We start from the raw sequence: 23127 nt of genomic DNA, 5'->3' as shown, positions 1-23127 counted from the left end.
TCTATCTATCTATCTATCTATCTATCTATCTATCTATCTATCTATCTATCTATCTATTCCAGACCAGAATAACCTCTCTTACATTTGAATGTCTCTAATTTGGAGACTGCTGCCATAGTCTATGTATGAGGTGATATAAGGGCCCAAGCTAAAATGGAGAGTGGGTCTGAAAAGGGGAAGAGAGAAACATTAGGAAGAGAAAATAAACAGGATTATGGGACAATGAGAGAATCCAAAGAGTCAAAGGTTTATCTATGTTTGGCTTCTATTACATACTTACTTTTGTTAAATTTATGACATTTTCATATGAAGCAATTTTATTTTATCATCTATATTCTAAATGTCTCTACATTAGGAACTGTCTTTACATTTCTTTGCAGCTTCCATTCTTGCCAATACCTAATACAAGGTCTTATGCATGGTGCTAAATATGTTTTTATTGACTGACACTAACATAAGCCATGAAAATTCTGAATAGATAACAAATATATTATTGCAAGTGAAGACTAACTTTTGGTTGAAACTTTTTTTTAATGTAATGCTATTCATCCTACCTTGCTTTAGTTATAACAACATTTTTTTTCTTCTCTCTCCACTCTTTTTTCAAAATAGTTGGTCAACGAAGCACCTACTACATACTTGCAGGATTTAGTACATTGTTACTCCTAATTATTATACTAACAGTAATATTAAAAGTACTCTGGATTGATTTGATTCTGCTATGGCGAGAAATAGCTAGACCTTATAAATTCAGGAATGGTGAGTATTAAGTTTAAAATTTCTTTTTTGGAAATTTTTCATAGAAGATATATATTATTTTCAGATTCTTAATCTATGGATCCTTTATTGATTCAATTAAAATGTTGTTGTATGTTGTTAATATTTTAATCATGAATATACTGCCAGTGACTTATGCTGAGCTATACTCAGGCCAGTTTCCAAGCTGAGATTATTATCCAAAACTTTCATATATTTGGCAATTAGGTTTTTAAGAAATTGCTACTGAGGCTCTCATTTGCAGAAACTGGCCCAATTTCAGAGTTGTTTAAGAAATTGTGAAACATGAATGTTAGTACTTAACCTCCCAGGATTACTGTGAAGATAAAATGAGAAAATATTTGTGAAGTGTTTGGCAAGCATTGAAACCTGTCTAAATGCTAGTTATTTTTATTAATATTAGCAAAACATTATGATATTAAAAATTAATGCAGACTCTGTTTGTGTGTCCACTGCCCAAATGTGAACAGAGGTCAGTGAACTGGCCAATTTAATATATCTGTTAATAGCAATTTCATGTATGTCCACACATATGCGTATATATGCATACATACCCATGGGCAGCTAGGTAGTGTAGAGGCTAGAGTTTTGGACTTGGGATCAGGAAGACCCAAGTTCAAATTCTACTGTACACATACTAGCTGTGTGACTTTGGAAAAGTCATTTACCTTCTTTCACTCTTGGTTTCCTCATCTGTAAAATGAAGACGGTAATAGCACTCACCTTACAAAATTGTTGTGAGTATCAAATTAAACAATATACATAAAATGTTTTGAAAATCTTCAAACATACAAATCCTAGCTACAATACTCATTTAGAAATTCATAGAATCTGAGCTGAAAAGGACCTAAGAGACAATCTAGTCCAACCTACACCTGAAAAAGAATGTTTCCTATAACAAATGGCCATCCAGTCTATGGTTATAGACCTTTAATGAAGCAAAAGACAGTACTTCTTTTCTCAACAAGCAAGCCACTCCCCACCATGAACAAACAAACAAAACATCTTCAATAACCACCTTATAGCCTCCAGGATAACATCCAACCCCTAGCCTAGCATTTCTGGTTTTTTGTAATACAAAGACAGTAGCAATTGTTGGGAAGTTTTTCCTTACATCAATCTAAATCTGTCTCTTAACAATTTTCTCATTGTTCCCCTTCCCTCACCAAGCAGAACAAATCATACCCTATTTCCATGTGATAGCATTTCAAGTACTTGGCATACAGGAAACCTATCTCCTTTCAGCCCATTTTTCTCTAGGCTAAACATACCCCAATTCCTACAATTGATCCTTGTAAGGTATGATTTCCAGCCCCTTACAGTGTTGTTGTGTAGCCTTTTCAATCATGTCTGACTCTTTGTGACCCCATTTGGATTTTCTTAGCAAAGATCCTGGAGTGGTTTGCTGTTCATTCCCCGGCTCATTTTACAGGTGAGGAACGGAGGTAGACAGGGTTAAATGACTTGCCCAGGGTCACACAGCTAGTCCGTGTCTGAGACCAGATTTAAACTTAGGAAGTTGAGTTTCCCTGACTTCAGGCCCATCACTCTATCCCCCAGGCCACTTAATAAATAAGGTTAATTCATTTAGGCTAGATGTATGTTAGATTCATCCATGTAATCTGTTATTTAGCAAATAACTATTATGTTTTCAGCTTATTTCCCAACTGTTGCAAGCCTCTTCCTCTTTCTTGCTGTTGTCTTTTTTTTTTCCTTAGCATTTTCACAAGCATACCTATGAGAGGGACAATAAAGAAAAGGAAAGGTGGAAATTTACATTAGCAAATTTAATTACTTTCTATGAACTCAATTACAAAATTGGATGGTTTCATCTTATTGATCAAGAAGACTCCCCATAAAATTTATTTATCCATAATTTTCATAATTTTCTATTAACAAGAGTAATAGTACTGTATAGTTTCATGCTTAATTAGTTGCTACTTTGTGGTTTTTTTCTATCCTCTATTATATCATTATGAATATTAAATGCTTATTGGTTGTCTGACTGATTGATTAAAATCCTTTGAAGGCAAAAGTCGTATCTTTTTCTCCTTTCTTTTTTCTTTTTTGTATTCTCCATAAACCTAACAAAATGATAGGCATATGATGGAGTTCACTCAACTGGCGATTTTAATATATCTGTTAATAATAACTTCATATATGTATACACATAGGCAAGTAGGTGATACAGAGGCTAAAGAGCTGGATTTTGAATCAAGAAGATCTGAATTCATGTCAAAGTCATTGACTGATAAATACCTGTGGACTGATTAGAAAATTCTGATTTATAATCAGATGACTCAGTCTGGCTTACCTCAAATAGACCACACTCTTGACTCTTTCTCTATCTACTATATTTAGTTGGAGACAAAAAAAAATGAGAAATCTGTGGTTAACAGATTTTTAGCAGCAAATAGCTGCTATAATTAAATGCCTAACATTTTTGTAGGGTTGAAAACACTCATGTATAACCACAAAACAACTGGTGAACACACATACATATATGTATATACATATACATATATACCCATACTCACACACGCCTCTCTCTCTCTCTCTCTCTCTCTCTCTCTCTCTCTTTCTCTTTCCTTCTCTTTCCCTCTCTCTCTGAAAGTCAAATAACCATTTAAAACATTAATAGAACTTTGGTTTGCTTTTGTTTACAGATGGAAAGTTATATGATGCTTATGTCATCTATCCCAGAAACTACAAGAACAGGACTGAGAGTGTTAATTCCATGGAATATTTTGTTCACCAGATTCTGCCTGAAGTTCTTGAAAAGAAATGTGGATATAGCTTGTGTATCTATGGAAGAGACCTTCTGCCTGGAGAAGGTGAGACTTTTAATTATGTTGCAACAATTCACTTTCCTTATAAAGGATGTCAAATATAAATGCTTATCTCATCTCATTCACTGCTAATGGATAGCTGAACAAGATAGCCTAGTTCCTGAGGCTCAGAGCTTAGATCTATGCCATGTTTTCTTCTGTACCTTGCAGCACAATTTCTTCAAAGCTCAATCAGTCACCAAGTTTCAATGTAACTACATTGAAACTCTGTAAGTGGTAAAAATTCTGGAAGTTAAGCCTCCCCAAAAACTTAAACTTTGACAATGTTTGACTATGCACATTTTTCCTTCTTTTCTGCTCCTTACTCTTTCTACCACAAATACTAGGAGAACACTGGAATTCCTTAGTGTTATCTTGACGATCTGAAGTGGTACTTGGAAGTTGGATTGGGAAACACAAGTTTTTTGGCAGGCTGGTGAGCTAGAATGCTATATCCCTTTTTATGATAAGATTGCCAGAAATTACAATAAAGGTGTCTCAAAAGTCTTTAGTAGAGTTTTAAGCTTTAATAACTTAAAACTGCACTAAGACTTTAGGTACACTCTAGACATAATACTTTTATACTTAGACAATCTATGATTCATTGGTATAATTGTTTCTTCTTTGAATCAACCAGTAAATCAACTGTTTGCTGGGTATTGCACTAGGTGCTAGAGATATGAAGACAAAAATGAAATAATCCTTACCCTCAATTCCAGGTCTTAGTAAATAGTTTATGAGTTGTTGTGGCCATTCTTCTGGTGATGATTGTATCTAAATTTAATAGAACTTGTCTTTGCATGACAGGCATATAATCTATCATCATTTGGCGCTTGTAGCCTTTTTCAGCTTGGAAGAACCTAATGGACAATTGGCACTACATTAACAGTTTTCAAGAGCCCAAGGTCATCTACTTATCATAAAAAGTTATCCAAGTAGGATTTTCTTTCTATTTGTCACTTGCCCAGGTTCACACAACTAGCTTCTGAGGCCGAATTTGAACTCAGGGCCTCCTGACTCCAGGACCAATGCTGCCCCCCAAGTAGGATTTTAGTGGATGTAGATAGGATTTTAGCATGTGGATATAATATGAGAGTAATTTTAAATATCTGAACAGAACCAAAAGAACATTGTATACAATAACAGCAATATTGTTTTAACAATGACTTTGAGTGACTAAGTCATTTTGACTATTATAAATATACAAATTAAATACAAAGGACATGTAAAGAAAGATCTGCATCCAGAGAAAGAACTGACAAATAGAAGTAGGTATAAAATAATTATGTGTGTATGTGTGTGTGTGTGTGTGTGTGTGTGTGTGTGTGTGTGTGTGTGTGTAATGGTAGCCATCTCTAGGACTGGAGGTGAGATGGGTGGAAAGGAAAGAAAAGAAAGGTGAAAAAAATTTAAATGGTAACTTTGTTGTATATTTGGAGGGAATAGCAAGTTGTACATGGTAGATTTGTGGTTTCATGTGCAATCACCTTTTTATTGTACTGTGTTATGGAAGTGCTTGTTTTGTTTCATGAATTGAAAATAAAATAAATTTAATTTTTTAAAAATATCTTCAGTAATAGCTTCTGGAATATTGTAAAAAAATAAATACAGGACAATTTAAAAGGTCCTTTAAAAGGACAATATTCTTCTCTATTCAATTGCATTCTTTACTCTTCAAGATTAATGAAGTGAGCATGTAGTTGTGAAGTCTTTGCCAAATCACAGAAATACTATTAAGAGAATTTCTAAGTCTGTAACACATGCTCAGAGTAGTCATTGCGAGAAATGATTTTTTGTATTAATAACTAATTATTAAATCAGGACCAAGGGTTTTCCCCTTTTCTACTTCTTCATCCAGAAATCAACCAGTGTGGGAAATCTTAGACAAAGACTTACCCAGGCTAAGATTTAATCACATAATAAAAGAAATTCTAAGTTTAGGCTAATGGATAGATTCCTGCTCATTGTGTCTACTCAGATAAGTTTGAGAAATATTGATTCTCCCTTTTATCAGACAAGTGATATGGAAATTGATGTCCCTTTGACCAAAAATTGGGTAATCCAAATCACTTACCTCAAGACCCTCATTAGAATGAACCCACATCTCACTGTAATAATAATTTTCTCATTAATTATTAACCAATCAGAGTTGATTGCCACCCTCAAGAACACCCAAAGGCACATAACCTGTGAGCCTACAGCCATGAGGGGTCTTTGGCATTCAAGAGGGCCACTGACTTCTTTTTATTAACAAACATTCTAGCCTTATTAATAAAATGATTGAGGTATCCAGAAATTATGTCTCTTGAACTTTTTAAATGGCACACCATCAAACTAGCAAAGGAAGCATAAAAATACCATTTTTTTCCTTTATTAACAGATGCAGCCAGTGAAATGGTAAAATCCATACAGAAGAGCCGAAGACAAATTATCATATTGAATCCCCAGGTGGAGCATGGTGAGGAATTTGCCTATGAGCAAGAGATCGCTCTCCACTGTGCTTTGATGCAGAATGACTCCAAAGTGATCCTTATTGAAATGGAAACAACTGATGACACCAGAGAACTGCCAGATTCTCTCAAGCATATTATTAAAAAGCAAGGTACCATTGAGTGGAAGGGAGATCATGTCACCAAAAAACGATCACTTAATTCCAACTTTTGGAAGCGTGTACAGTACCTTATGCCAGCGAAAAGCAAGTCCTTAGATCCACTTCACAGCAGCATTTGAAGACTAGGACATTATTGTTGGCTTTCCCAAGCTCCTGCTGACAAAAAATGTTTGCTTTCATATCTAATATGTCTTTAGATTTTCTTTTATTTTAAGGGTAAGTTGGTATTTGACCTGGAGGATGGGGATAGAGAGAAGGGAATAAGCAAGGACATAAAGACAATAAATACTTTAAGAACTCTTTTGGTAGCTCTCATTCCTCTGTCCTACTTTCTAATCAGTGAAAATGGCTCAGAAAGTTTTCCACTTTTTTTCTGCTTCTGCTCCACTTTCTTCTTCTTTTGCCATACCCTAAAACCTAAGCTGTGTATATGAGGGAAACCTTCTCTCCCTCCCACTTCCAAGTCTTGTTCTAGCTGCATATATCCTTAGTCACCACAATTCACATTCTGAAAAACTGGAGTAATATGTTAAGGGTTAGGTTTTCATCAGCCATCAAAGAGTACTTCCAGAACACTTTCATACAAAGAGACCTTAATGAATATTTGGCCTTAACCTAGATGCCAAAATTTCAGTGAATATTTTATTTCTATGAAGAGTATATAAACTAAGAAACCAATTCAAAGAAGTCTCATATTTGTTTTATTTTGTACTCTTCATATTGAATATTTTATTCAAATCCAGAATTCAGGTTTTTCACTTTTAATATCAAACTTCTTCTCATATTTTTCAATGAAAAAAAAGCATCTATTCCTATGCCCACAGTCCCCAAGGCATTTTACTTTTCCCTATGACATTTGCATGCACAAACATTGTTATTTCCATTTTACTGTTGGGAAAAATCCACATGTAGTCATAGTAGCATTTTAATAGCTCTTTAAAGTTTGCAAAGCTCTTTACAAAAAAGTATCTCCTTTCATCCTTGAAATAACTCTGGTAGATAGATGCTATTATTATTCCCATGTTATAGATGAGGAAACTGAGGCAGACAGAGGCTAAGTATATTATTCAGTGTCATTGAGCTAGTAAGCATCTAAAATACAATATATACTTGGGTCTTCCTAACTCTAGTTCTAATGCTCTATCCACTGTGCTATCTAGCTACCTATATAGACAGACATGTAAAAAGAAAGTATTCCCTTATAATGTGGAGACATAATAACATGATTTATGCAATAATTCCTGTATATATTATGTGCCCATAATTTTAAAAGATGTTTCACATACATTTTCTTATTTGAGCCCTGTGACATAGGCAAAGCAAGTATTATTGTCCTTAAGAGGAGAGAAATGAGTCCCATAGAGCTTGTTACTTGCTCAAGATCACACCGATAAATAAGGGTTGAGCAGGGACTAGAACCCAGGACTTTTGACTCTTTGTCCAGCGATCTTTCCAACACAGCCCAGTCCTCCAAGATGCTGGGTTTGTAGTTAGAGTATTTGGATTGGAATACTGGCTCTGACACCATCTATATTGTTGGGTAAGTCATTTGACTTCTTGGGGCCTCAGTTCTGCATCCATAAAATGAAGGGATTATATCATAGAGACTCTGAGGTCCATTCCAGTTCTCAATCTATGATCCTATAACTCCCAGAAAGGTACTATGAAGAGAAAAGACACAGCTTCAAGACTTCCAAATCAGGATGTTGCTGTGCAAAATTGGGAAGTAATATAAGTTTGTCATAGGTACTCTATCCATCCTTTTTCACTCTTGAAATAATATCCTCACACAAGATATCTTCACTTATCTAAACCTAAGTTTCTTTAGCTATAAAAGGAAGTGTTTGAACTAGGTTGGGGGTTCTTAAACTAGGGTCCATGAATTTAAGAGGAAAAAAATTATAACTATTTTAATGTAATTGGTTTCCTTTGTATTCCTATATATTTTATTTTACACATTTAAAACCATTATTCTGAGAAGGGGTTTATATGCATTATAAGACTGTCAAAGGAGTCCAAAACACACAGAAAAAGTTAAAAACTTTGAACTAGATGATAGCTAACAGCTAGATGACTCTGTGGATAGAGCACTGGACCTGGAATCTGGTTAGACCTGAGTCCAAATCCAGCCTCAGACACTCATTAGCTATGTGACTGTGGGCAAGTTATTTATCTTCAGTTTGCCTTAATCCACTAGAGAAGGAACTGGCCAATCATTCAGGTGTCCTTTCAAAACAAACAAACAAACAAACAAACAAACAAACAAATAAACCCTACAGGGTCACAAAGAGTCAAACAGCATTGAACAACAATCGTGAAAGAGATGTCTCAGTTTTTTTTTTAAATTTTAAAATTCATTTTAAACTTAAATACAGAATAAGAAAAGAAAAAAAAAACATTGCCATGTACACAGCAGAACATAAGAGAAGATTAAATTTAAAGTAATAGATTTCCATTTCAAGAAAACCTATATAATAAATACTATACGTTGTTTTCAAAGCTGTCCAGCTTTTCTTTACTTTCTTGTAGATTTTCTTTTGTTGTCTTCTGTGCACTTTTTACTTTATTCCCCACCTCCACCCCCAGGAAAGCTACAATTAAGCGTGGAGATATATAGATACAGATTAAAACAGACACATATATACACATATATACTCATACAGATTTATGTAAGACCATACTATGCTTGTTTCCACTTGTCCTCTGTTTCTCTGAAGGTGTATAACATCTTCCTCCATATGTCCAAGTCTTTCCATATTTTTCTAAATCAACCAGTTCGTCATTTCCTACACCACAGCAATATTCCAACCCAATCACATTCTATCTGAGAGACCGTCTATGAAAGGTTTTCCCCCAGTTTTCTATATCCCTTCTATTCTTGGCTGCATAGGGTTTATTTATACAAGAAAATTTTAATTTGAAATAATCAAAATTATCCATTTTATACTTCAACAATGCTCTCACCTTGTAACATGGTTGGTCTGATACTACTAAATCTGGTTATTTCACATCTTTTCCCCCTTGTTTCCTTGAAGTTCCTGCTCTCCCAAATGAGCCCTGTTATTATTCTTTTCTAACTTAGATAATTTTTTAGTAATTTAATTGGTTTGGCATTACAAACATAGATTAGGTAAAACTGTCATTTTTTTTATTATATTGGCTTTACCTACCCTTGAACAATATATATTACTCTAATTATTTAGATCTACTTTATTTGTATAAAAGCTGTTTTGTGTTTATATTCATATAGTTCTTGTGTCTGTTTTGGCAGGTACACGCTCAGGTTTTTTTATACTGTCTAATTATATTAAATGTTCTAAACAATGTTGAATAATATGGCTGACATATAGTGTAGTTTCCCTATTATTCTCTTTTGACTAAATCTATTTTAGCTTTTCCTTTGAGATCAAGATTACTACCCTTGCTTTCTTACATAATAAATTCTATTTCTTACCTTTATTTTATGTTTGTTTGTATCTCTCATTTTTATAGCCTTTCCTGAAAGCAACATATTGTTGAATTCAAGTTTTTAATCTATCAGATTCCATTTTTGAGGTAAATTCATCCCAATCACATTTTAAGCTATAGTTATTTGTATATTTCCTCCTTCCTATTTTTCCTCACTATCCTTCTCACCCTATTTACCCTATCTCTCCTCACTCTTCTGCTTTACTTCTACCTGCTACCTTGTTCTCCTATTCCTTAACCTACCCCTCCTCCAAGAATCTCTCCTCTCTCTCTTGTTTCTTTCCGAATTTAGAAAACTTTTATACACTTCTAGATATATAGGTTATTCCCTCTTTAACCCATTTGCATTAATCTACACACCTTTCTCTACCCCCCTCTTATTCTGTTCCTTCGCCTTCTTATTTCTTTATAAATTTGGAAGACTGTTATACCCTTCTAAATGTATATGTTGTTCTCTCTTACCCAGATCTAATGTGAGTAGGGTTCCAGCACTATCAGCCATCTTTCCCCATTTGATTCCTCTATATCAATTCTGTGTCTCATGCCTCATTTTTATGAGATAATTACTCTTTATATCTTTTCCTACACCATTTTGCTTTTTAGAATCAAGTCATACTCAGCTCTACCCCAATCTTTCTTTTGAACTACCCAATTACTAATGACGATCTTAGACATGCAGTTTACATTTCCGCATATAAAAAGTAAAGAATTTGTCCTTATTGTATCCCTTGTAATTGGCCTTTGATGTTTACCTTATATTTCTCCTGGATCTTGTATGTCAATTTTTCTACTAAGCTCTGTTCTTTCTGTGACAAAATCCTGAAAGTCTGTCAATTCATTGAATATCTTTTTTTCCCTTCAAGATTATGCTTAACTTTGCTGAGTATGATATTTTTGCCCACAACTCCAGTTTTTTTTTTTCCCCCGGCTCTTTGTTATAGTGTTCTAAGACCTGTGGTCTTTTAGCATAGCCACTGCTAGGTCTTGCATAATTCTAACTGTGGCTCTGCGATATTTGAATTGTTTTCTTTTTTTCTTGTTGCTCATAATATTTTCTCCTTAACTTGGGTTTTAGAATTTGGCTATGATATTTCTGTAGGTTTTCATGCTGGAATATCTTTCAGGTGGTGATTAGCAGATTTTTTTTCCATTTCTACTTTCCCCCCCTGTTCTAAAACTTCAGATTGGGTTCTTTCTTCTTTTCTTGCTCATTTTTGTTTAGTTTAGTTTTGTTTTTTATTTTTAGCAGCTATTATGATAATCACCTCTAGTCCTGGAGTGTGGTGCCTCTGGCCTCAGGTCTTTCTTACTGTTATTTTTTGAGCTTTGTCCTGGGCCTGATCTCTGCGCTCCTTTCCTGCTCCAAACCACAGCTAGGGCCTCCAGGCACACTGTGCTAGAAATGCCTTTACTCCTTGAGGACCTTCCAGTGATTATAAACTTCAGTTCTCCCCTCTAGCCTGGGACTGAAACCAGGAACTCAGCTTTCTTATAAGTGCCCGCAGCCAGCAGCATCCCCACCCCACTGCTGCTTGTCACTGGTTGTGCACTGGTTTCTTCTCACCCTAGACTATATCTCGGCAGCACAGCTGGGCCTGGCACTGCCTTTAATCTTCCCCTGCTCAGATGTCAGACTCCCCCATGCTATGAAGTGAGAATTCCTGTGGCTGAGGCTGAGGTTACCTCCCAACCCAGGCGACCCCAGAATTTATTGTTTGTTTATCATTTGCTTATTGTTTCCATGGAGACAGCCCATGCCTGCTGAGCTCCTTCCTGGGGTCAGATCTCTAGTAATCCCAGGAGGACTGTTTTGTCTTGCTTGTGGAGGAAACCTGGAGAACTTGGAATTTTCTGACTACTCCACTATCTTCTCCGAATCCTCTTCTTTCAGATATAATATTCTATGAATCTGTAATTTTAATTCATATAGGATTTATTTTTATTGTACCTGTCCTATCTATTCCACAGGGTTGTCAAAGGTCAAGTGAAATAATAGATGCGAAAAACCTCTGTCACTCAGAGCTTGTCCATACCATGTTCCCTATGAAAATTTCTTTGCTCTATATTTTGTCCCCTTAGGAACCAGGGTATATACTAGGCAATTTGCAAAACTAATTTCCTACTAATGTAGTAATGGAAAAAGGCGGGAAACATCATCATATTAACTGGGCTTCTATGTAACCTTTTTTGGTTGTCTGGTTTTAATTTAGCTATGTGATTTTCAGACTATTTCAGACTGATGAGAAAGACTTTTTTTTGAGGGAGGGGGGCTGCATCAAGCAGTCTTTCACATCTATGTTTTATGATACCCCATAGGCAGTTGGCTGCCTGTTGCCACACATTACCATAGTTTCAATAATCTCATAACTAAATTTCTTTTTTTATTGCTGTTTAGGAAGTAGGGTAGAGTGAGAGGATGACAGTTTTCAGGAAAGGCCTTCTACTTTACTGAAAAAATTAAGACCTTCTCACATGGCATTCCTTGGATTAAATCAATATCCTTAATCTCATTCTGATGTTACCTCTGGGACTAGCCATACATTTTCTCTAAGCACCCTCAATCTCAATCTCTCTCTTTCTCTCTCTCCCTTCCCCCTTCCTCCCTGTCTCTTTCTTTCTCCCTCCTTTCCTCTCTCTGTCAATGCTTGATTAATGTAATTGCACAACTTCCAGTTTAAGTTTTTTTTTCATTTTTTGCATATATTATTTTCTGGTTCTGCTTATTTCACTTGTGAGGGATGAGTGAGGTCTACTCAAGGGTGGCGTCCCAGCACATCCTGCTATCTAAGTCGAAGACGTCCTGCTCTGCTTGCCCTTTTTCCCCTTTTGCACTCTCACTTTGTAGGCAGTTGTTAAAAAGAATGTTGTAAAACTCTGTATCTGGACAAAGCAGGCAGAATTCTATTATTCCTAGACAGATCCTTTAGAATAGATCGTGCATCCTACTTACTGACTAATCAGGAGTAGGCGGAGTGCAGATAAGGGAAGTGCTGCGGGATCTCAAAACTGTATATAATCTTTGTTCTCTGTAACTTGTGCCCGCTCCTTCACTTGCTATTCTGGGTGTCATGGACTTAAATATTTGTGTTAATCCCCTATAGATATTAGATATTATACTCCTATCAGAGATATTTGATATGAAGATTTTGTTCTTGAACAAATTCCTTTTTTATATTACCCGCACTGATTTTGTTCATAAAAAAGCCTTTTAATTTCATGTAATAAAATTCCCTATTTTATCTTTCATTACTTCCTCATGGCTCAGAATTCATCATTACCTCTACCAATTTTTCTCTAATTTTTAAAATGGCATAACCTTTTATTTTTAGGTCAAGTATACATTTGAAACACTTTTGGTATATGGTATAAGATTCTGGTTTAACCCTATTTTTGCTGCCCCATTTTCTAGTTTTCCTAGCAATTCTTGTTATGAAGAGAGTTTTTTCCCCCTCTCTTAATTTATATTGCAAACTGGGTTATAAAGTTCATTTGTTTCTGATTTTGTTCCACTGATATACTTGTCTTTTCTTTTTGAACCAGTACCAAATAGTTTAGGGGATTATGGCTTTAATATGTAATTTGAGATATGGAAATAGCTGTCTCCCTTTATTAATATCTTTTTCCCCACTGATATCAAGATCTTTAGTGCTAAATGTATAAGTTAATTTAAGTAGTATTATTATTTTTGTTATATTGACACAGCCCAATCATGAACAATGATAAGCTATTCCTTCAATTAGTTAAAATAAAATATTATTTAAAGAGTGTTTTGTGATTTTATTTATGTTTTGAAAATATCTCTTTAGGTTGATATCTAGATATTTTATTTATTTTCTAATTGATCTGAATGAAATTTCCCTTTCTATTAACTCCTTCTAGATTATATTAGTGCTACATATAAATGCTACCAATTTTTGTGGATTAATTTCATATCCTATACTTTTGTGAAATTATTAGTTATCTCAATTAGTTTCTTTATTGATTTTCTGGGTTTTGTAGTTTATATGACCTTTCTTATGATATGTTTGTTTAGAATTATGTTATTCCAAGCGTCATCCTTCCTCTAGGAATGCAAAGAAATTGATATTACTTGTTAGAAAAAATACATAGGGGCAGTTAGGGGTTGTAGTGGATAGAGCACCAGCCTTGGAGTTGGGAGGGCCTGAGTTCAAATCTAGCTGTGTGTCTCTGGGTAAGTTACTTAACCTTGATTGCCTCTAAAAAAAAAAAGAGAAAGAAAAAGAAAAAAAAATTTATACATATATGCACATGCATACACATGCACATATACATGAACAAATATAGAAACTGATATCATTCATATACAGAAGCCCAAACGTTAAAAACTACAAGTACCTCTGTCAGAGGGCTTTTGATCCTTTAATTGAGAAAACAAGCCAAGGCTATTTTCCTAGTAATGACATCAGTTTATAGACATGACTTCTAGGGAAATAATCTGTAATTGGCTACTACTCTGTGTATTGATGTGGTTTCAATTGATTTTAACTTTATTTTGCTTTTACCCTGAAGGCAAGTTTAGAAGGTCTCTCCATATATAATTCCATAAGTAAATATCCACTTGGGCCCAAATAACCCTATAGCCCTTGGGACTACAGGTAAATTCTTATATATTCCCCTTATTAGATGTCCTAGAATAGATGGGAAGATAGTCTGATGCTACAATTCTCATCCATTTCAATCAACTGAAGTGTTCAAAGTTCTCAAAGGATCAGTTTGGAAGCAGAAAAAACAAATAAAACCTAGTTCCACATCAAACACCATCCTGAATCCAGGAAAAGGAATGTCCTTAGCATACTTCAGAGAGGAAAAGCAAAAGAGGAAAATTAGGAAGCCAACTTATGAGCTGCCATACCATCACCCTCATCTGGAGGCAGATCCTGAGAACCACAGTACCCTCCTCCTCTGTTCTCTTTCTGTTTCTCTTGGTTGTTTTCCTTCTATGTGTTCAACTGCACCTTCTCAATCTTTTTTGTTCATTCTTCATTCTTGTCACATCTGCTACATGTGGATTTTCATCTTCTCAGTCTTGGACCTCCTTTTTTTATTCTGTGGTTAGCAAACATTTTCTGTAAAGGGGCAGATAGTAAATATTTTAGGTTTCGTAGGCTAAGAGGCAAAATGGAGAATATTTGCTGTTTTCAGTCATGTCTGACTCTTTGTGCCCCCATTTGGGGTTTTCTTGGCAGAGATACTGGAGTGGTTTGCCATTTCTTTCTCCAGCTCATTTTACAGATGAGGAGACTGAGAGAAATAGGGTTAAGTGACTCACCCAAGGTCACACAACTAGTAAGTGTCTGAAGTCAGATTTCAACTCAGGAAGATAAGTCTTCCTGACTTCAGGCCAAGCACCCTTGCTTCTGCCCCACCTTGCTGCCTGGAATAAAAATGAGGTACTCATATAACAAGAGAGCAAACAAATTTCCACAATTTTTGGACAAAATTCAAAATATAAAAATAACTGAGCACAATATTTGTAATATAGCTCTACTGCTGAGAATGGAATTCTTTTTTGGGAGGATAGCATTTTGCTTAAATGGGGTTCAAAATTAATGTTCTCTATCATCAATCGATGATACATCGATTACACATGTTTATATGTTATGAAATTTTATGTATTTCATCTTAAAAAATACTTTTTCACATAGATGAGTACTAAAAATACTAATATCAATATCAACTAACAAAAACTGATGTCATGAGCATATGATTTTAGCTGAAGATATTTATCACTTGGAAGGTATTTTGAAGAATTATTTTAGATTCTTCTCTTGCTATTTGCTTTTTACTGGGTCATTACATTGCAGATTAATTGCTTCTAATTGAAGATTAGGTGCAAGCTACTCGATTGCACAGTAAAAGGGATTTTGAAATAATGAAATTTCTTTTTGCACTTTCATCAAGATCTGAAAAAATTGCTAGAAGTATAGTTTGAATTCAGAAAAATATCTACTGCAAATTTGTGTGGGAATGGAAATCATGCTTCTTTTTTTAACTTTTGACAACATGGGAAGTCTATAAAGCAGTTTGACATTACTTGTGATTCAATTGTCAAATTGCTTTACCATATATGCATGAACACTGATTTGTCTTGTAATTTTAGTTTAAATTTCATCAAGAAACTCTCTCGAGCCTGCAGCAAAAGATAATTTCCAAAGCCATTCAGTGTTCAATAATAGTGATTGAGAATGGTTGTTCTTGTTCAGACAAATTTCAATCTCAGCCAGGAGCTCAAAAAATTGTAATAACTTCCCCTCCCCCCTTATTGTTTTGATATGATGGGTGTGCAGTGGGTATGGTAATAATAATGAAAAAAATGCTGTATCACAATATGCTATGAAGTTATAACTGGGTCACTGCTATTTGTAGTTTGCCGAGCAGCAGTGTATAGGAAAGAGAGTACCCACATACAGTCTCTGTTCTAACTACACAACTCTGTCAATATAGCGTGAAAACAGCCATGGACAATATATAAATGAATGAGTGTTGTTGTGTTATAATAATACTTTATTTAAAAATGTAAAAAACATTCTTAACTCCCTGGATGTACTAAAATAGGTGTGGGTTAGATTTGACCCATTGGCTGTAGTTTGGTGATTCCTGCACTTGGTAATCTCATCAGCTCCCATGGGTTCAATTGTTATCTTTATCTCTTCCCAAATCTCTATTTCCAACCATCTTTCCACTGAGCTATAGCCATACATCACCAACTATCTTTTGAACATATCAAACAGGTTGTTCCATTGGTGTCTCAAATTCAATATATGCAAACAGAATTCATTATCTTTCCTCAAAACTTTTCTCTGTTCTGAGCTTTCTTATTATTGTAGAGGTCACCACCCCAGAAAAGCACCCTGAGTAGTTGGCGGGTGCCTTTAATGCTATCAACTCAAGCCCTGACCAGCTGTATTCATTTTTAGGGTCTTTGACTAGTACTCCTTTTCCATTTAACCAACTAACTTCATGTAGCTTTTACAAAAGGATATTTATTTATGGCATAAACAAAGTAGAAACATTTCCCCTAATAATGAAGAAGCATAATTGCCCCTCAGTCTCTGAGTGGAAATTAATCTCATAACTTAGCTCGGCTCTTACATACTATTGATCCGGTTGAGTTCATGTACAAATGTAATGTGACTGCTTTGTCAGTCCTTACATGGGTCTGGAGTCTCAACGGTCACTCCCAAAGATCTTTCTTTTTTACTCAGGACATTGAGGCTAAGCTGACTGTAACACCCATTTCAGTTCCTAGATTCCTGTGGCTATCTGCTCTGACCAAGGTTAGAGACTCTATACTCCCTTCACCTAACACAGAAAAAAAAATAAACAAAAATATGTGGGGTCAAATTATCAGATCTGCAAGAAAAACCACTGAAGCAGAGCTCTAAGCCAATAGCACTTTATTAAAGAGCCCCCTCTAATGAAGTGAATCTCAGATCTTCCTCATGATCTGAGATGCTCCTGGTCCCCAGGACCTTGTTTTTATAAGGTTTGATATCGAGTTTAATTAACATCTGGACTCGGATAGTTTGGAGAGACAATACAAAATACAAAATTCTATTGGTTGATAGACCTTGTTTTGAAAGCCAAAAATGATGCATCAGCTAAAAAATGATATATCAGGTGGAGAAGAGAAGGGTCATGGTTGGACAAAGCACTGGAGATCTCTGGTGACTAAGTGGTCATAAAATGGTCATAAGATGGTCACGTGCTTGAGATGGGCAAGAGATAGTGGTCCAGAAGTACAAAAATAAGTTGGTGGATTTTCCAAAGAATCAAGTCTCCTACCCATGCTGGCTTTGGATATGGGATTTAAGCAAAATAGGATGGAGATATCTTTGTCAACATTCTTGCAGTTGTTCAAGTGAGCTTTAAAACTGGTAAACAAGTAGTGAACATTACATTTGTGGGATAAAAATTATCCTTCTTATTTCCTTATGCAACACTAATCTTTCTTTCTTCAACTTGCTTAATTCCTCTAGTAAACCTCTTTTTGGTTCTTTAGTGGTTACAAATGCACAGTTAATACCAATTTCTTTAAGGGCTTTTGGACAATTGGAATTAGTCACAATCACCTAGTTTTTGTAAGTGATAGGCAAATAAACAAAAACAACTCACTCAGCACAAGTTCCTCATTTTAGGGTGTCACAGATTTCAGTAAGCAGGATGACAATCTCCTCAAAGTTAACCTCTTTCATGATGGAAAGGCATTCATCCAGTTATTTTGACAATGCCCAAAAGGATCATCTAAAGCCCAACCATGACACAGGGATATAACAGAAACTGTACTACTGGAAAACTATCTGTTAGAGATTGTACTTTTCTGAAGGGCTCAGGGTATAACTTTTTCTCTATTTCCTTTCAAATCACTCAAAATTAAGTCCATTTATTTTGTTTTTTTTAAAATAATGTGTGAATTCTGGTTTTCACTCTCAAAATTTCAGAATTTGATACTTTTATAAACCATATGCTTATTTTAATTTGATTTTTTTTTCTAATCTGAGCACCCTTGATCACTGATGACTAGTACAATTTATGACTTTTCATGGCTTTCAGACTGGCCATCCTTACTTGCAAAGCCCCTATCACTGTGCGCTGCTCAAAATAGCCTTGGTGTGGCTATAATCAACCCTAATACCATGAAAGCTACTCAGGTCCCTTCTCTCCTATTAAAGGGTTATTGGGGTCCACTGCTAGTCCCACTTTCTGCAACTGGAATCACAGTGCCCTGCTCCTCCAGTCATAGACACTGGAGTAGCATTGCCTTTTCCCTTTTCCTCTTTTTATGTAAACTAAATTATTCCTTATATTTTTAGGGTGAGGGAAATAGGGGATCCCTGTCCTAAAGAGTCACATGATTCAATCCCCTTCAGCCTTTATGAAAGGCTTCTGGAGATCTAGTCACGGACTTGGTGTCCAGGCTTATAAGAATAAGAGATCCCCAGCAGGTGGCACCTGTATTGGGTGTGCATGCACTTAATTTATTTCTATCTATTTTTATGTATACATATTCTTGTTTAACTCTATCTTCAATGATTCTTTCTTTTACTATAACCTTATTTATACAATTTGAACTTATTTTCACTAACTAATTAATTTCAACACAAGTTTTACTGTGTTTTAATTTACCTAAACAATCTACTTGAACTGCAGTTTTGTCATTAAACTTCATTTACTTTCAGTTGTTTTTAAATTTCAAAACAAGTTTTTCCTTTTTCTGGGAGCACTTTGGAAATCACCTTCAATCTGGTACCTCTAATCAGGACTTGCTTGGTGTGGGCAGGTTGGTTGTTTAAAAGCAGTAAACAATAGAAGGGTAAATAAACTCCAATTCTACCCACTTTTATTCTTTTTTTGAAGATGATATAAAATTTCCTTATTCTGCCTTCTAATAATAAAAATTCCTTCCTATGATAAACTTATCCCAACTTTAAGTATAGTTTTTAAGTATACCTTTATTCTACACTAAAATTAAAACCAATTTCACAGACTGATAGTCCAAAACGTAAGACTTAGAGATTGGCTAATTGAACTTCTTCAGACTTAGTAAATGTGTTTCCTTTTTAAATTCTGAGTTGTGGAATCAATTAAACACACAAAATTTTTAATCTAATTTTTCCTACACTATTTCCTAAATTTTTCTTATTTTAACACCTTCCTGAATTCCTATTTCACTGAATCTCTCCTGAACATATTTCACCACTATTATGACAGTTCTTAAAATGCAAACTTCAGTTTAAAAAAAATAATAAAACAAAAAAAAAACCCCACAAAGCCAGAAAAAAAGTAAACCAGCTTTAAATTGATCCCAGTCATTTTTAAGGTCTCTTTTAAAGAGTAATAATCTGTGAATTTTGTTTGTTTGTTGTTGTTTTCACTAAATGCTAGAGAGTTTGGTAGTACCCTTATAAGCTCATCAAAATACTTTATAAAAACATCCAAACTGTAATTTAGGAGTTAAAGAAATCTGACTATTCCTTTTTCACAAATTTAGTTTCCAATGATTTTTTTTTTGTATCTTAGTTTTCAATTAATTTCTGTATCTGTCTTTCATCTCATCAATCTCCAACATGGCCAGTATTGGAAACAGAGAAAAAAGAGAGATTTGTCCTTTTTTAAGACTTTTTCTTATAGCCTATTTCTTTTGGTTGATCAAGTTAAAAGAAATACCTGTTAGTTATGGGTTAGCACAAAGCATGAATAGCACAGACAAAATAGATACATAATTCCCACTCTCTTAATGATTTTCCTGATTGTATAAGGTCCTTTTCTATCTGAAATAAATAATCCACTATTGCTAAACTTAGTTTCAAACAGACACACATAACATATAACAAGATACAACATTAAATTAAGCCTGAATTTCTCCTAAGTTTTTCTTTACGAGATTTTGAAGTCAAGATCCTACGTGTCTCCTCTATTAAGTAGAGAACTTATGACCATCTTGTGGCTGAGGTCCTGCAGTCAGACAAAGATAATTCTTCTGTATCCTAATTATCTTAATGCTTTTAAAATCTTATTAACCAAACATGTAATTTAGTAACAATGCAAATTACACTAGTCTAATTTGCCAGTTGGGTTCACCCTTTTAAAGCGCATTTTGTTTTTAGAACAAGTCCCTAATAGATAGGAGAGCTGGTTAAAGTTCTATTCCTCTAGACTTTTTGCCAAAGTATAATCACAGGAAGAAAAACTGAGAACGATGAAGAATTTAGCACTATCAATAGTTCATTTGTTCTAAGCTGATTTGGGAAGTTATTCAATAAAATTCCATAACTTTCTAAATAATCAAAAGTTCTGTGCTTTAGCCAGAATAATTCCCCAAACCTTTGGTCTTCTCAAACCAAATTTTGCACAGTTTAATAGCTCTTTGTTTAGTTATCCTCAACCCTCTGGACAGGGAGTCCACTCTTTTCCCAGGCTATCCTAATGGACATCCTGTAGGATGCATTTCTTCTCTTATGCCCAACCCCATGTCTCCTGCAGGTGTCGGCGACCAAGAATGGCATTCTTCTGAGGAACTTCCCTTGAGAGAATAGGATTAGAGATACATACCTTTCTGGCTATTCCTTCTAAGAAGCTCCCCAATTGAAGGCGTTGGAGATTATTTCCCTCAAATATGAAGCAAGGGGGATACTTTCCTACCCACCTGAGTTCCACCTGGATAGGCGTCTTTCCTACAGTTAACACTGTAATATTCAGGGATTTGTTTTGGTGATTTCTCCAAAAATTCCAATTCTTAATTTCTGGGCTTAACCTCTAGGGTCCTAAGACCGGTCAATTATGGGGGAACATTCAGCAAAATTTATATCTACTTTCCTTTAAAACTTCATGAAAATTTAGCTCTGACAATCCTAAGCAAATACAAATGAAAAAACCTTTTCCTTTCCTCATATCTGTAAAACTAAAATAAGCCTACTTCTCAGATCAAAAGGGGGTGGGATTGCTTCCAGCATGGTCACAGCCTTGACAGTTTACTGTAGAGGTCTGGAATCTCTCCCCTAATGCCCCCAAAATTCTCTCTCAACCAGTTTGAGAGATTTCTCTATTAATGACAAGAATTATTTAATTACTCCTTGTTAAAAGAATTTAAAGACAAAAAAAATCTGCTTTAACCCTGCCAACAGGAAGTTTTAAAATTAGCTAGGTAGCTAGCTGGCTGAAAATGAGGAACTAGCAATTCCACTGTTGAATCTCCCTGGTCTTCACAAAATGAAAGTGAGAAAAATGGAGGGGGAAAAAAGAGTAGCCTATGTTCAAAAGTTAAAATTATGACCATATGATTTTTTAAAAATGGAATTTGAGTGCTCTAGAACTTATAAATTTAGACAGATTAGTCACAAATTCAAACAGGGACCCTTCTTAAAGAAAATGAATTTAGGGTAAATCAAGGCAGACTCACCAATCTTGAAAAGACTTACCTGGGCTCAGAGAATTTGGGTGCAGACAGAGAGGGGAGTCCAACCACCCAGGGCTGGTATCTGTGGGGGACCTGGTGTGCACTTCATCTTTGGGTCCCTTGCAGGGCTGGCCAAAAGAGGTTGAGGTCCATGCGTTGCTGTCCCATCTGGAGTCACCATTAATGTGGGAATAAAAATTATTCAACTTACAATAAGAGAAACTGAGGCAGAACTCTGCACCAATGGCACTTTATTAAAGGGTCCATGGTCAATTCTAATGAAGTGGACCTCAGATCTTCCTCATGATCAAAGATGTCCCCTCCATCCAGGGCCCTATTTTTACAGGGTTTTTTTATATAGGTTTTTTTTTATAGGGTTAGATATCTAAACATTAAAGAACAGCTGTACCAGATACATAATAATTCCATTGGTTAACATATGATGCATAAACTAAAATAAGCAAACTAAAATCAGTGGGGTCACAGGTTGGGCAAGGCAGGAAATATTTCTGCTGACCAGGTAGTCATAAGGTGACCATAAGATGGGTGAAGGATAGGGCATCTCCATTGAGTAGGTGGACATAAGATGGACACCTGCTCATGTTGGACAAGAGAAAATGGCCCGGAGGTAGAAAAAAATTTTAGGGAGACTTTCCATATAGTTGACTCACCTCTACCACGCTGGGCTTGGTCACCATGACAAGGAAAGACAAGGATGGAGAGCTGCTAGCTAATTACCTATGATTATGCAAGTGATCTTAACCATGTGCAGCTCTGGGGCCAAATATTCAGAACTTATAGTCGTATCAAATTGATGGATAGCGATTGGAATAGAGTAGGAGTCTTCAACAAATCAATTTCCTCACATTAAAGTTTGAAGCCTACTATAAAGGCCTACTATAAGAACCAATCTTATCTAACTATCCCTATATGATTTATGTAAAATATCAAACTGATTAATACTGATTGGAATACAGTAGAGGTCCAAATGAATCATTCCTCACAAAATTCAAGGGCAGAGGCTTGTTTTGAAAGGTAATATGTTTTCAGAGGGGATAAAGCCTCTGAGGTTTTTCCCCTTGCAACATAATCTCTCACTAGGTCCTATGAGAAGAGTCTCCCAGACTCAAATGAAGCAAAGAGGTAGCCCAAAATCAACTCAAGCCTTTCTGAAGATGCTGACAGTTTTGACCACATAGTCTTATGGTTAGCCAACTAGAACCAGTTACATAACATCCCCACATACTCCACCTGTTATCCAGAAATGGGCATTTTGGTCCCAGAGTGGCCTATCATTTGGGCTCTGGAAAGAGGTATTGAATTGTGTTGAAGATTCCAATACTTAGAACTGAGAAGAGGAGGAACGAGTCACGGGAGAATGGTTTTAGGATTCTAGGGAACCCAACCATGCTCTCAAAACGAAGGTGTGTAATGCCTAAAGGGATTGTACTGGAATAAAGTATATTTTAGGTCACATGGTTTTGGAGAAGTTCATCAGAATATGCTTTAATAGTAGAATGGGGGTT

General features: G+C 35.4%; 1 protein-coding gene and 1 long non-coding RNA gene across 4 annotated transcripts in view; one reads left to right on the top strand and one right to left on the bottom strand.

Annotated features, from left to right (window-relative positions):
- LOC114046224 (interleukin-1 receptor-like 1) overlaps positions 1 to 6353 on the top strand; it is a 57187-nt gene extending 50834 nt beyond the window's left edge. For all 3 annotated transcript variants that reach the window (XM_027866464.1, XM_027866463.1, XM_027866465.1), the window contains 3 exons: positions 613 to 759; positions 3444 to 3611; positions 5986 to 6353. In XM_027866464.1, coding sequence (XP_027722265.1) covers positions 613 to 759; positions 3444 to 3611; positions 5986 to 6335 — 665 coding nt within the window. In that variant the 3' untranslated portion in view covers positions 6336 to 6353. The remainder of the gene's footprint in view (positions 1 to 612; positions 760 to 3443; positions 3612 to 5985) is intronic.
- LOC114046226 lies at positions 2279 to 20989 on the bottom strand. Its single transcript, XR_003569485.1, has 5 exons — positions 20758 to 20989; positions 14558 to 14771; positions 6285 to 6449; positions 4313 to 4465; positions 2279 to 2512 (listed from the first exon to the last, which is right to left on the bottom strand). It is a non-coding gene; the product is annotated as an uncharacterized LOC114046226 (long non-coding RNA).
- Between the last annotated feature and the right edge of the window lie 2138 nt (positions 20990 to 23127).

The sequence above is a fragment of the Vombatus ursinus genome, unplaced genomic scaffold, assembly GCF_900497805.2.
Source record: "Vombatus ursinus unplaced genomic scaffold, bare-nosed wombat genome assembly UNPS02014781.1, whole genome shotgun sequence".
Lineage (NCBI taxonomy): Eukaryota > Metazoa > Chordata > Mammalia > Diprotodontia > Vombatidae > Vombatus > Vombatus ursinus.
Note: the sequence above shows the minus strand (reverse complement) of the source record. Positions and strands in the feature narration are given on the sequence as shown.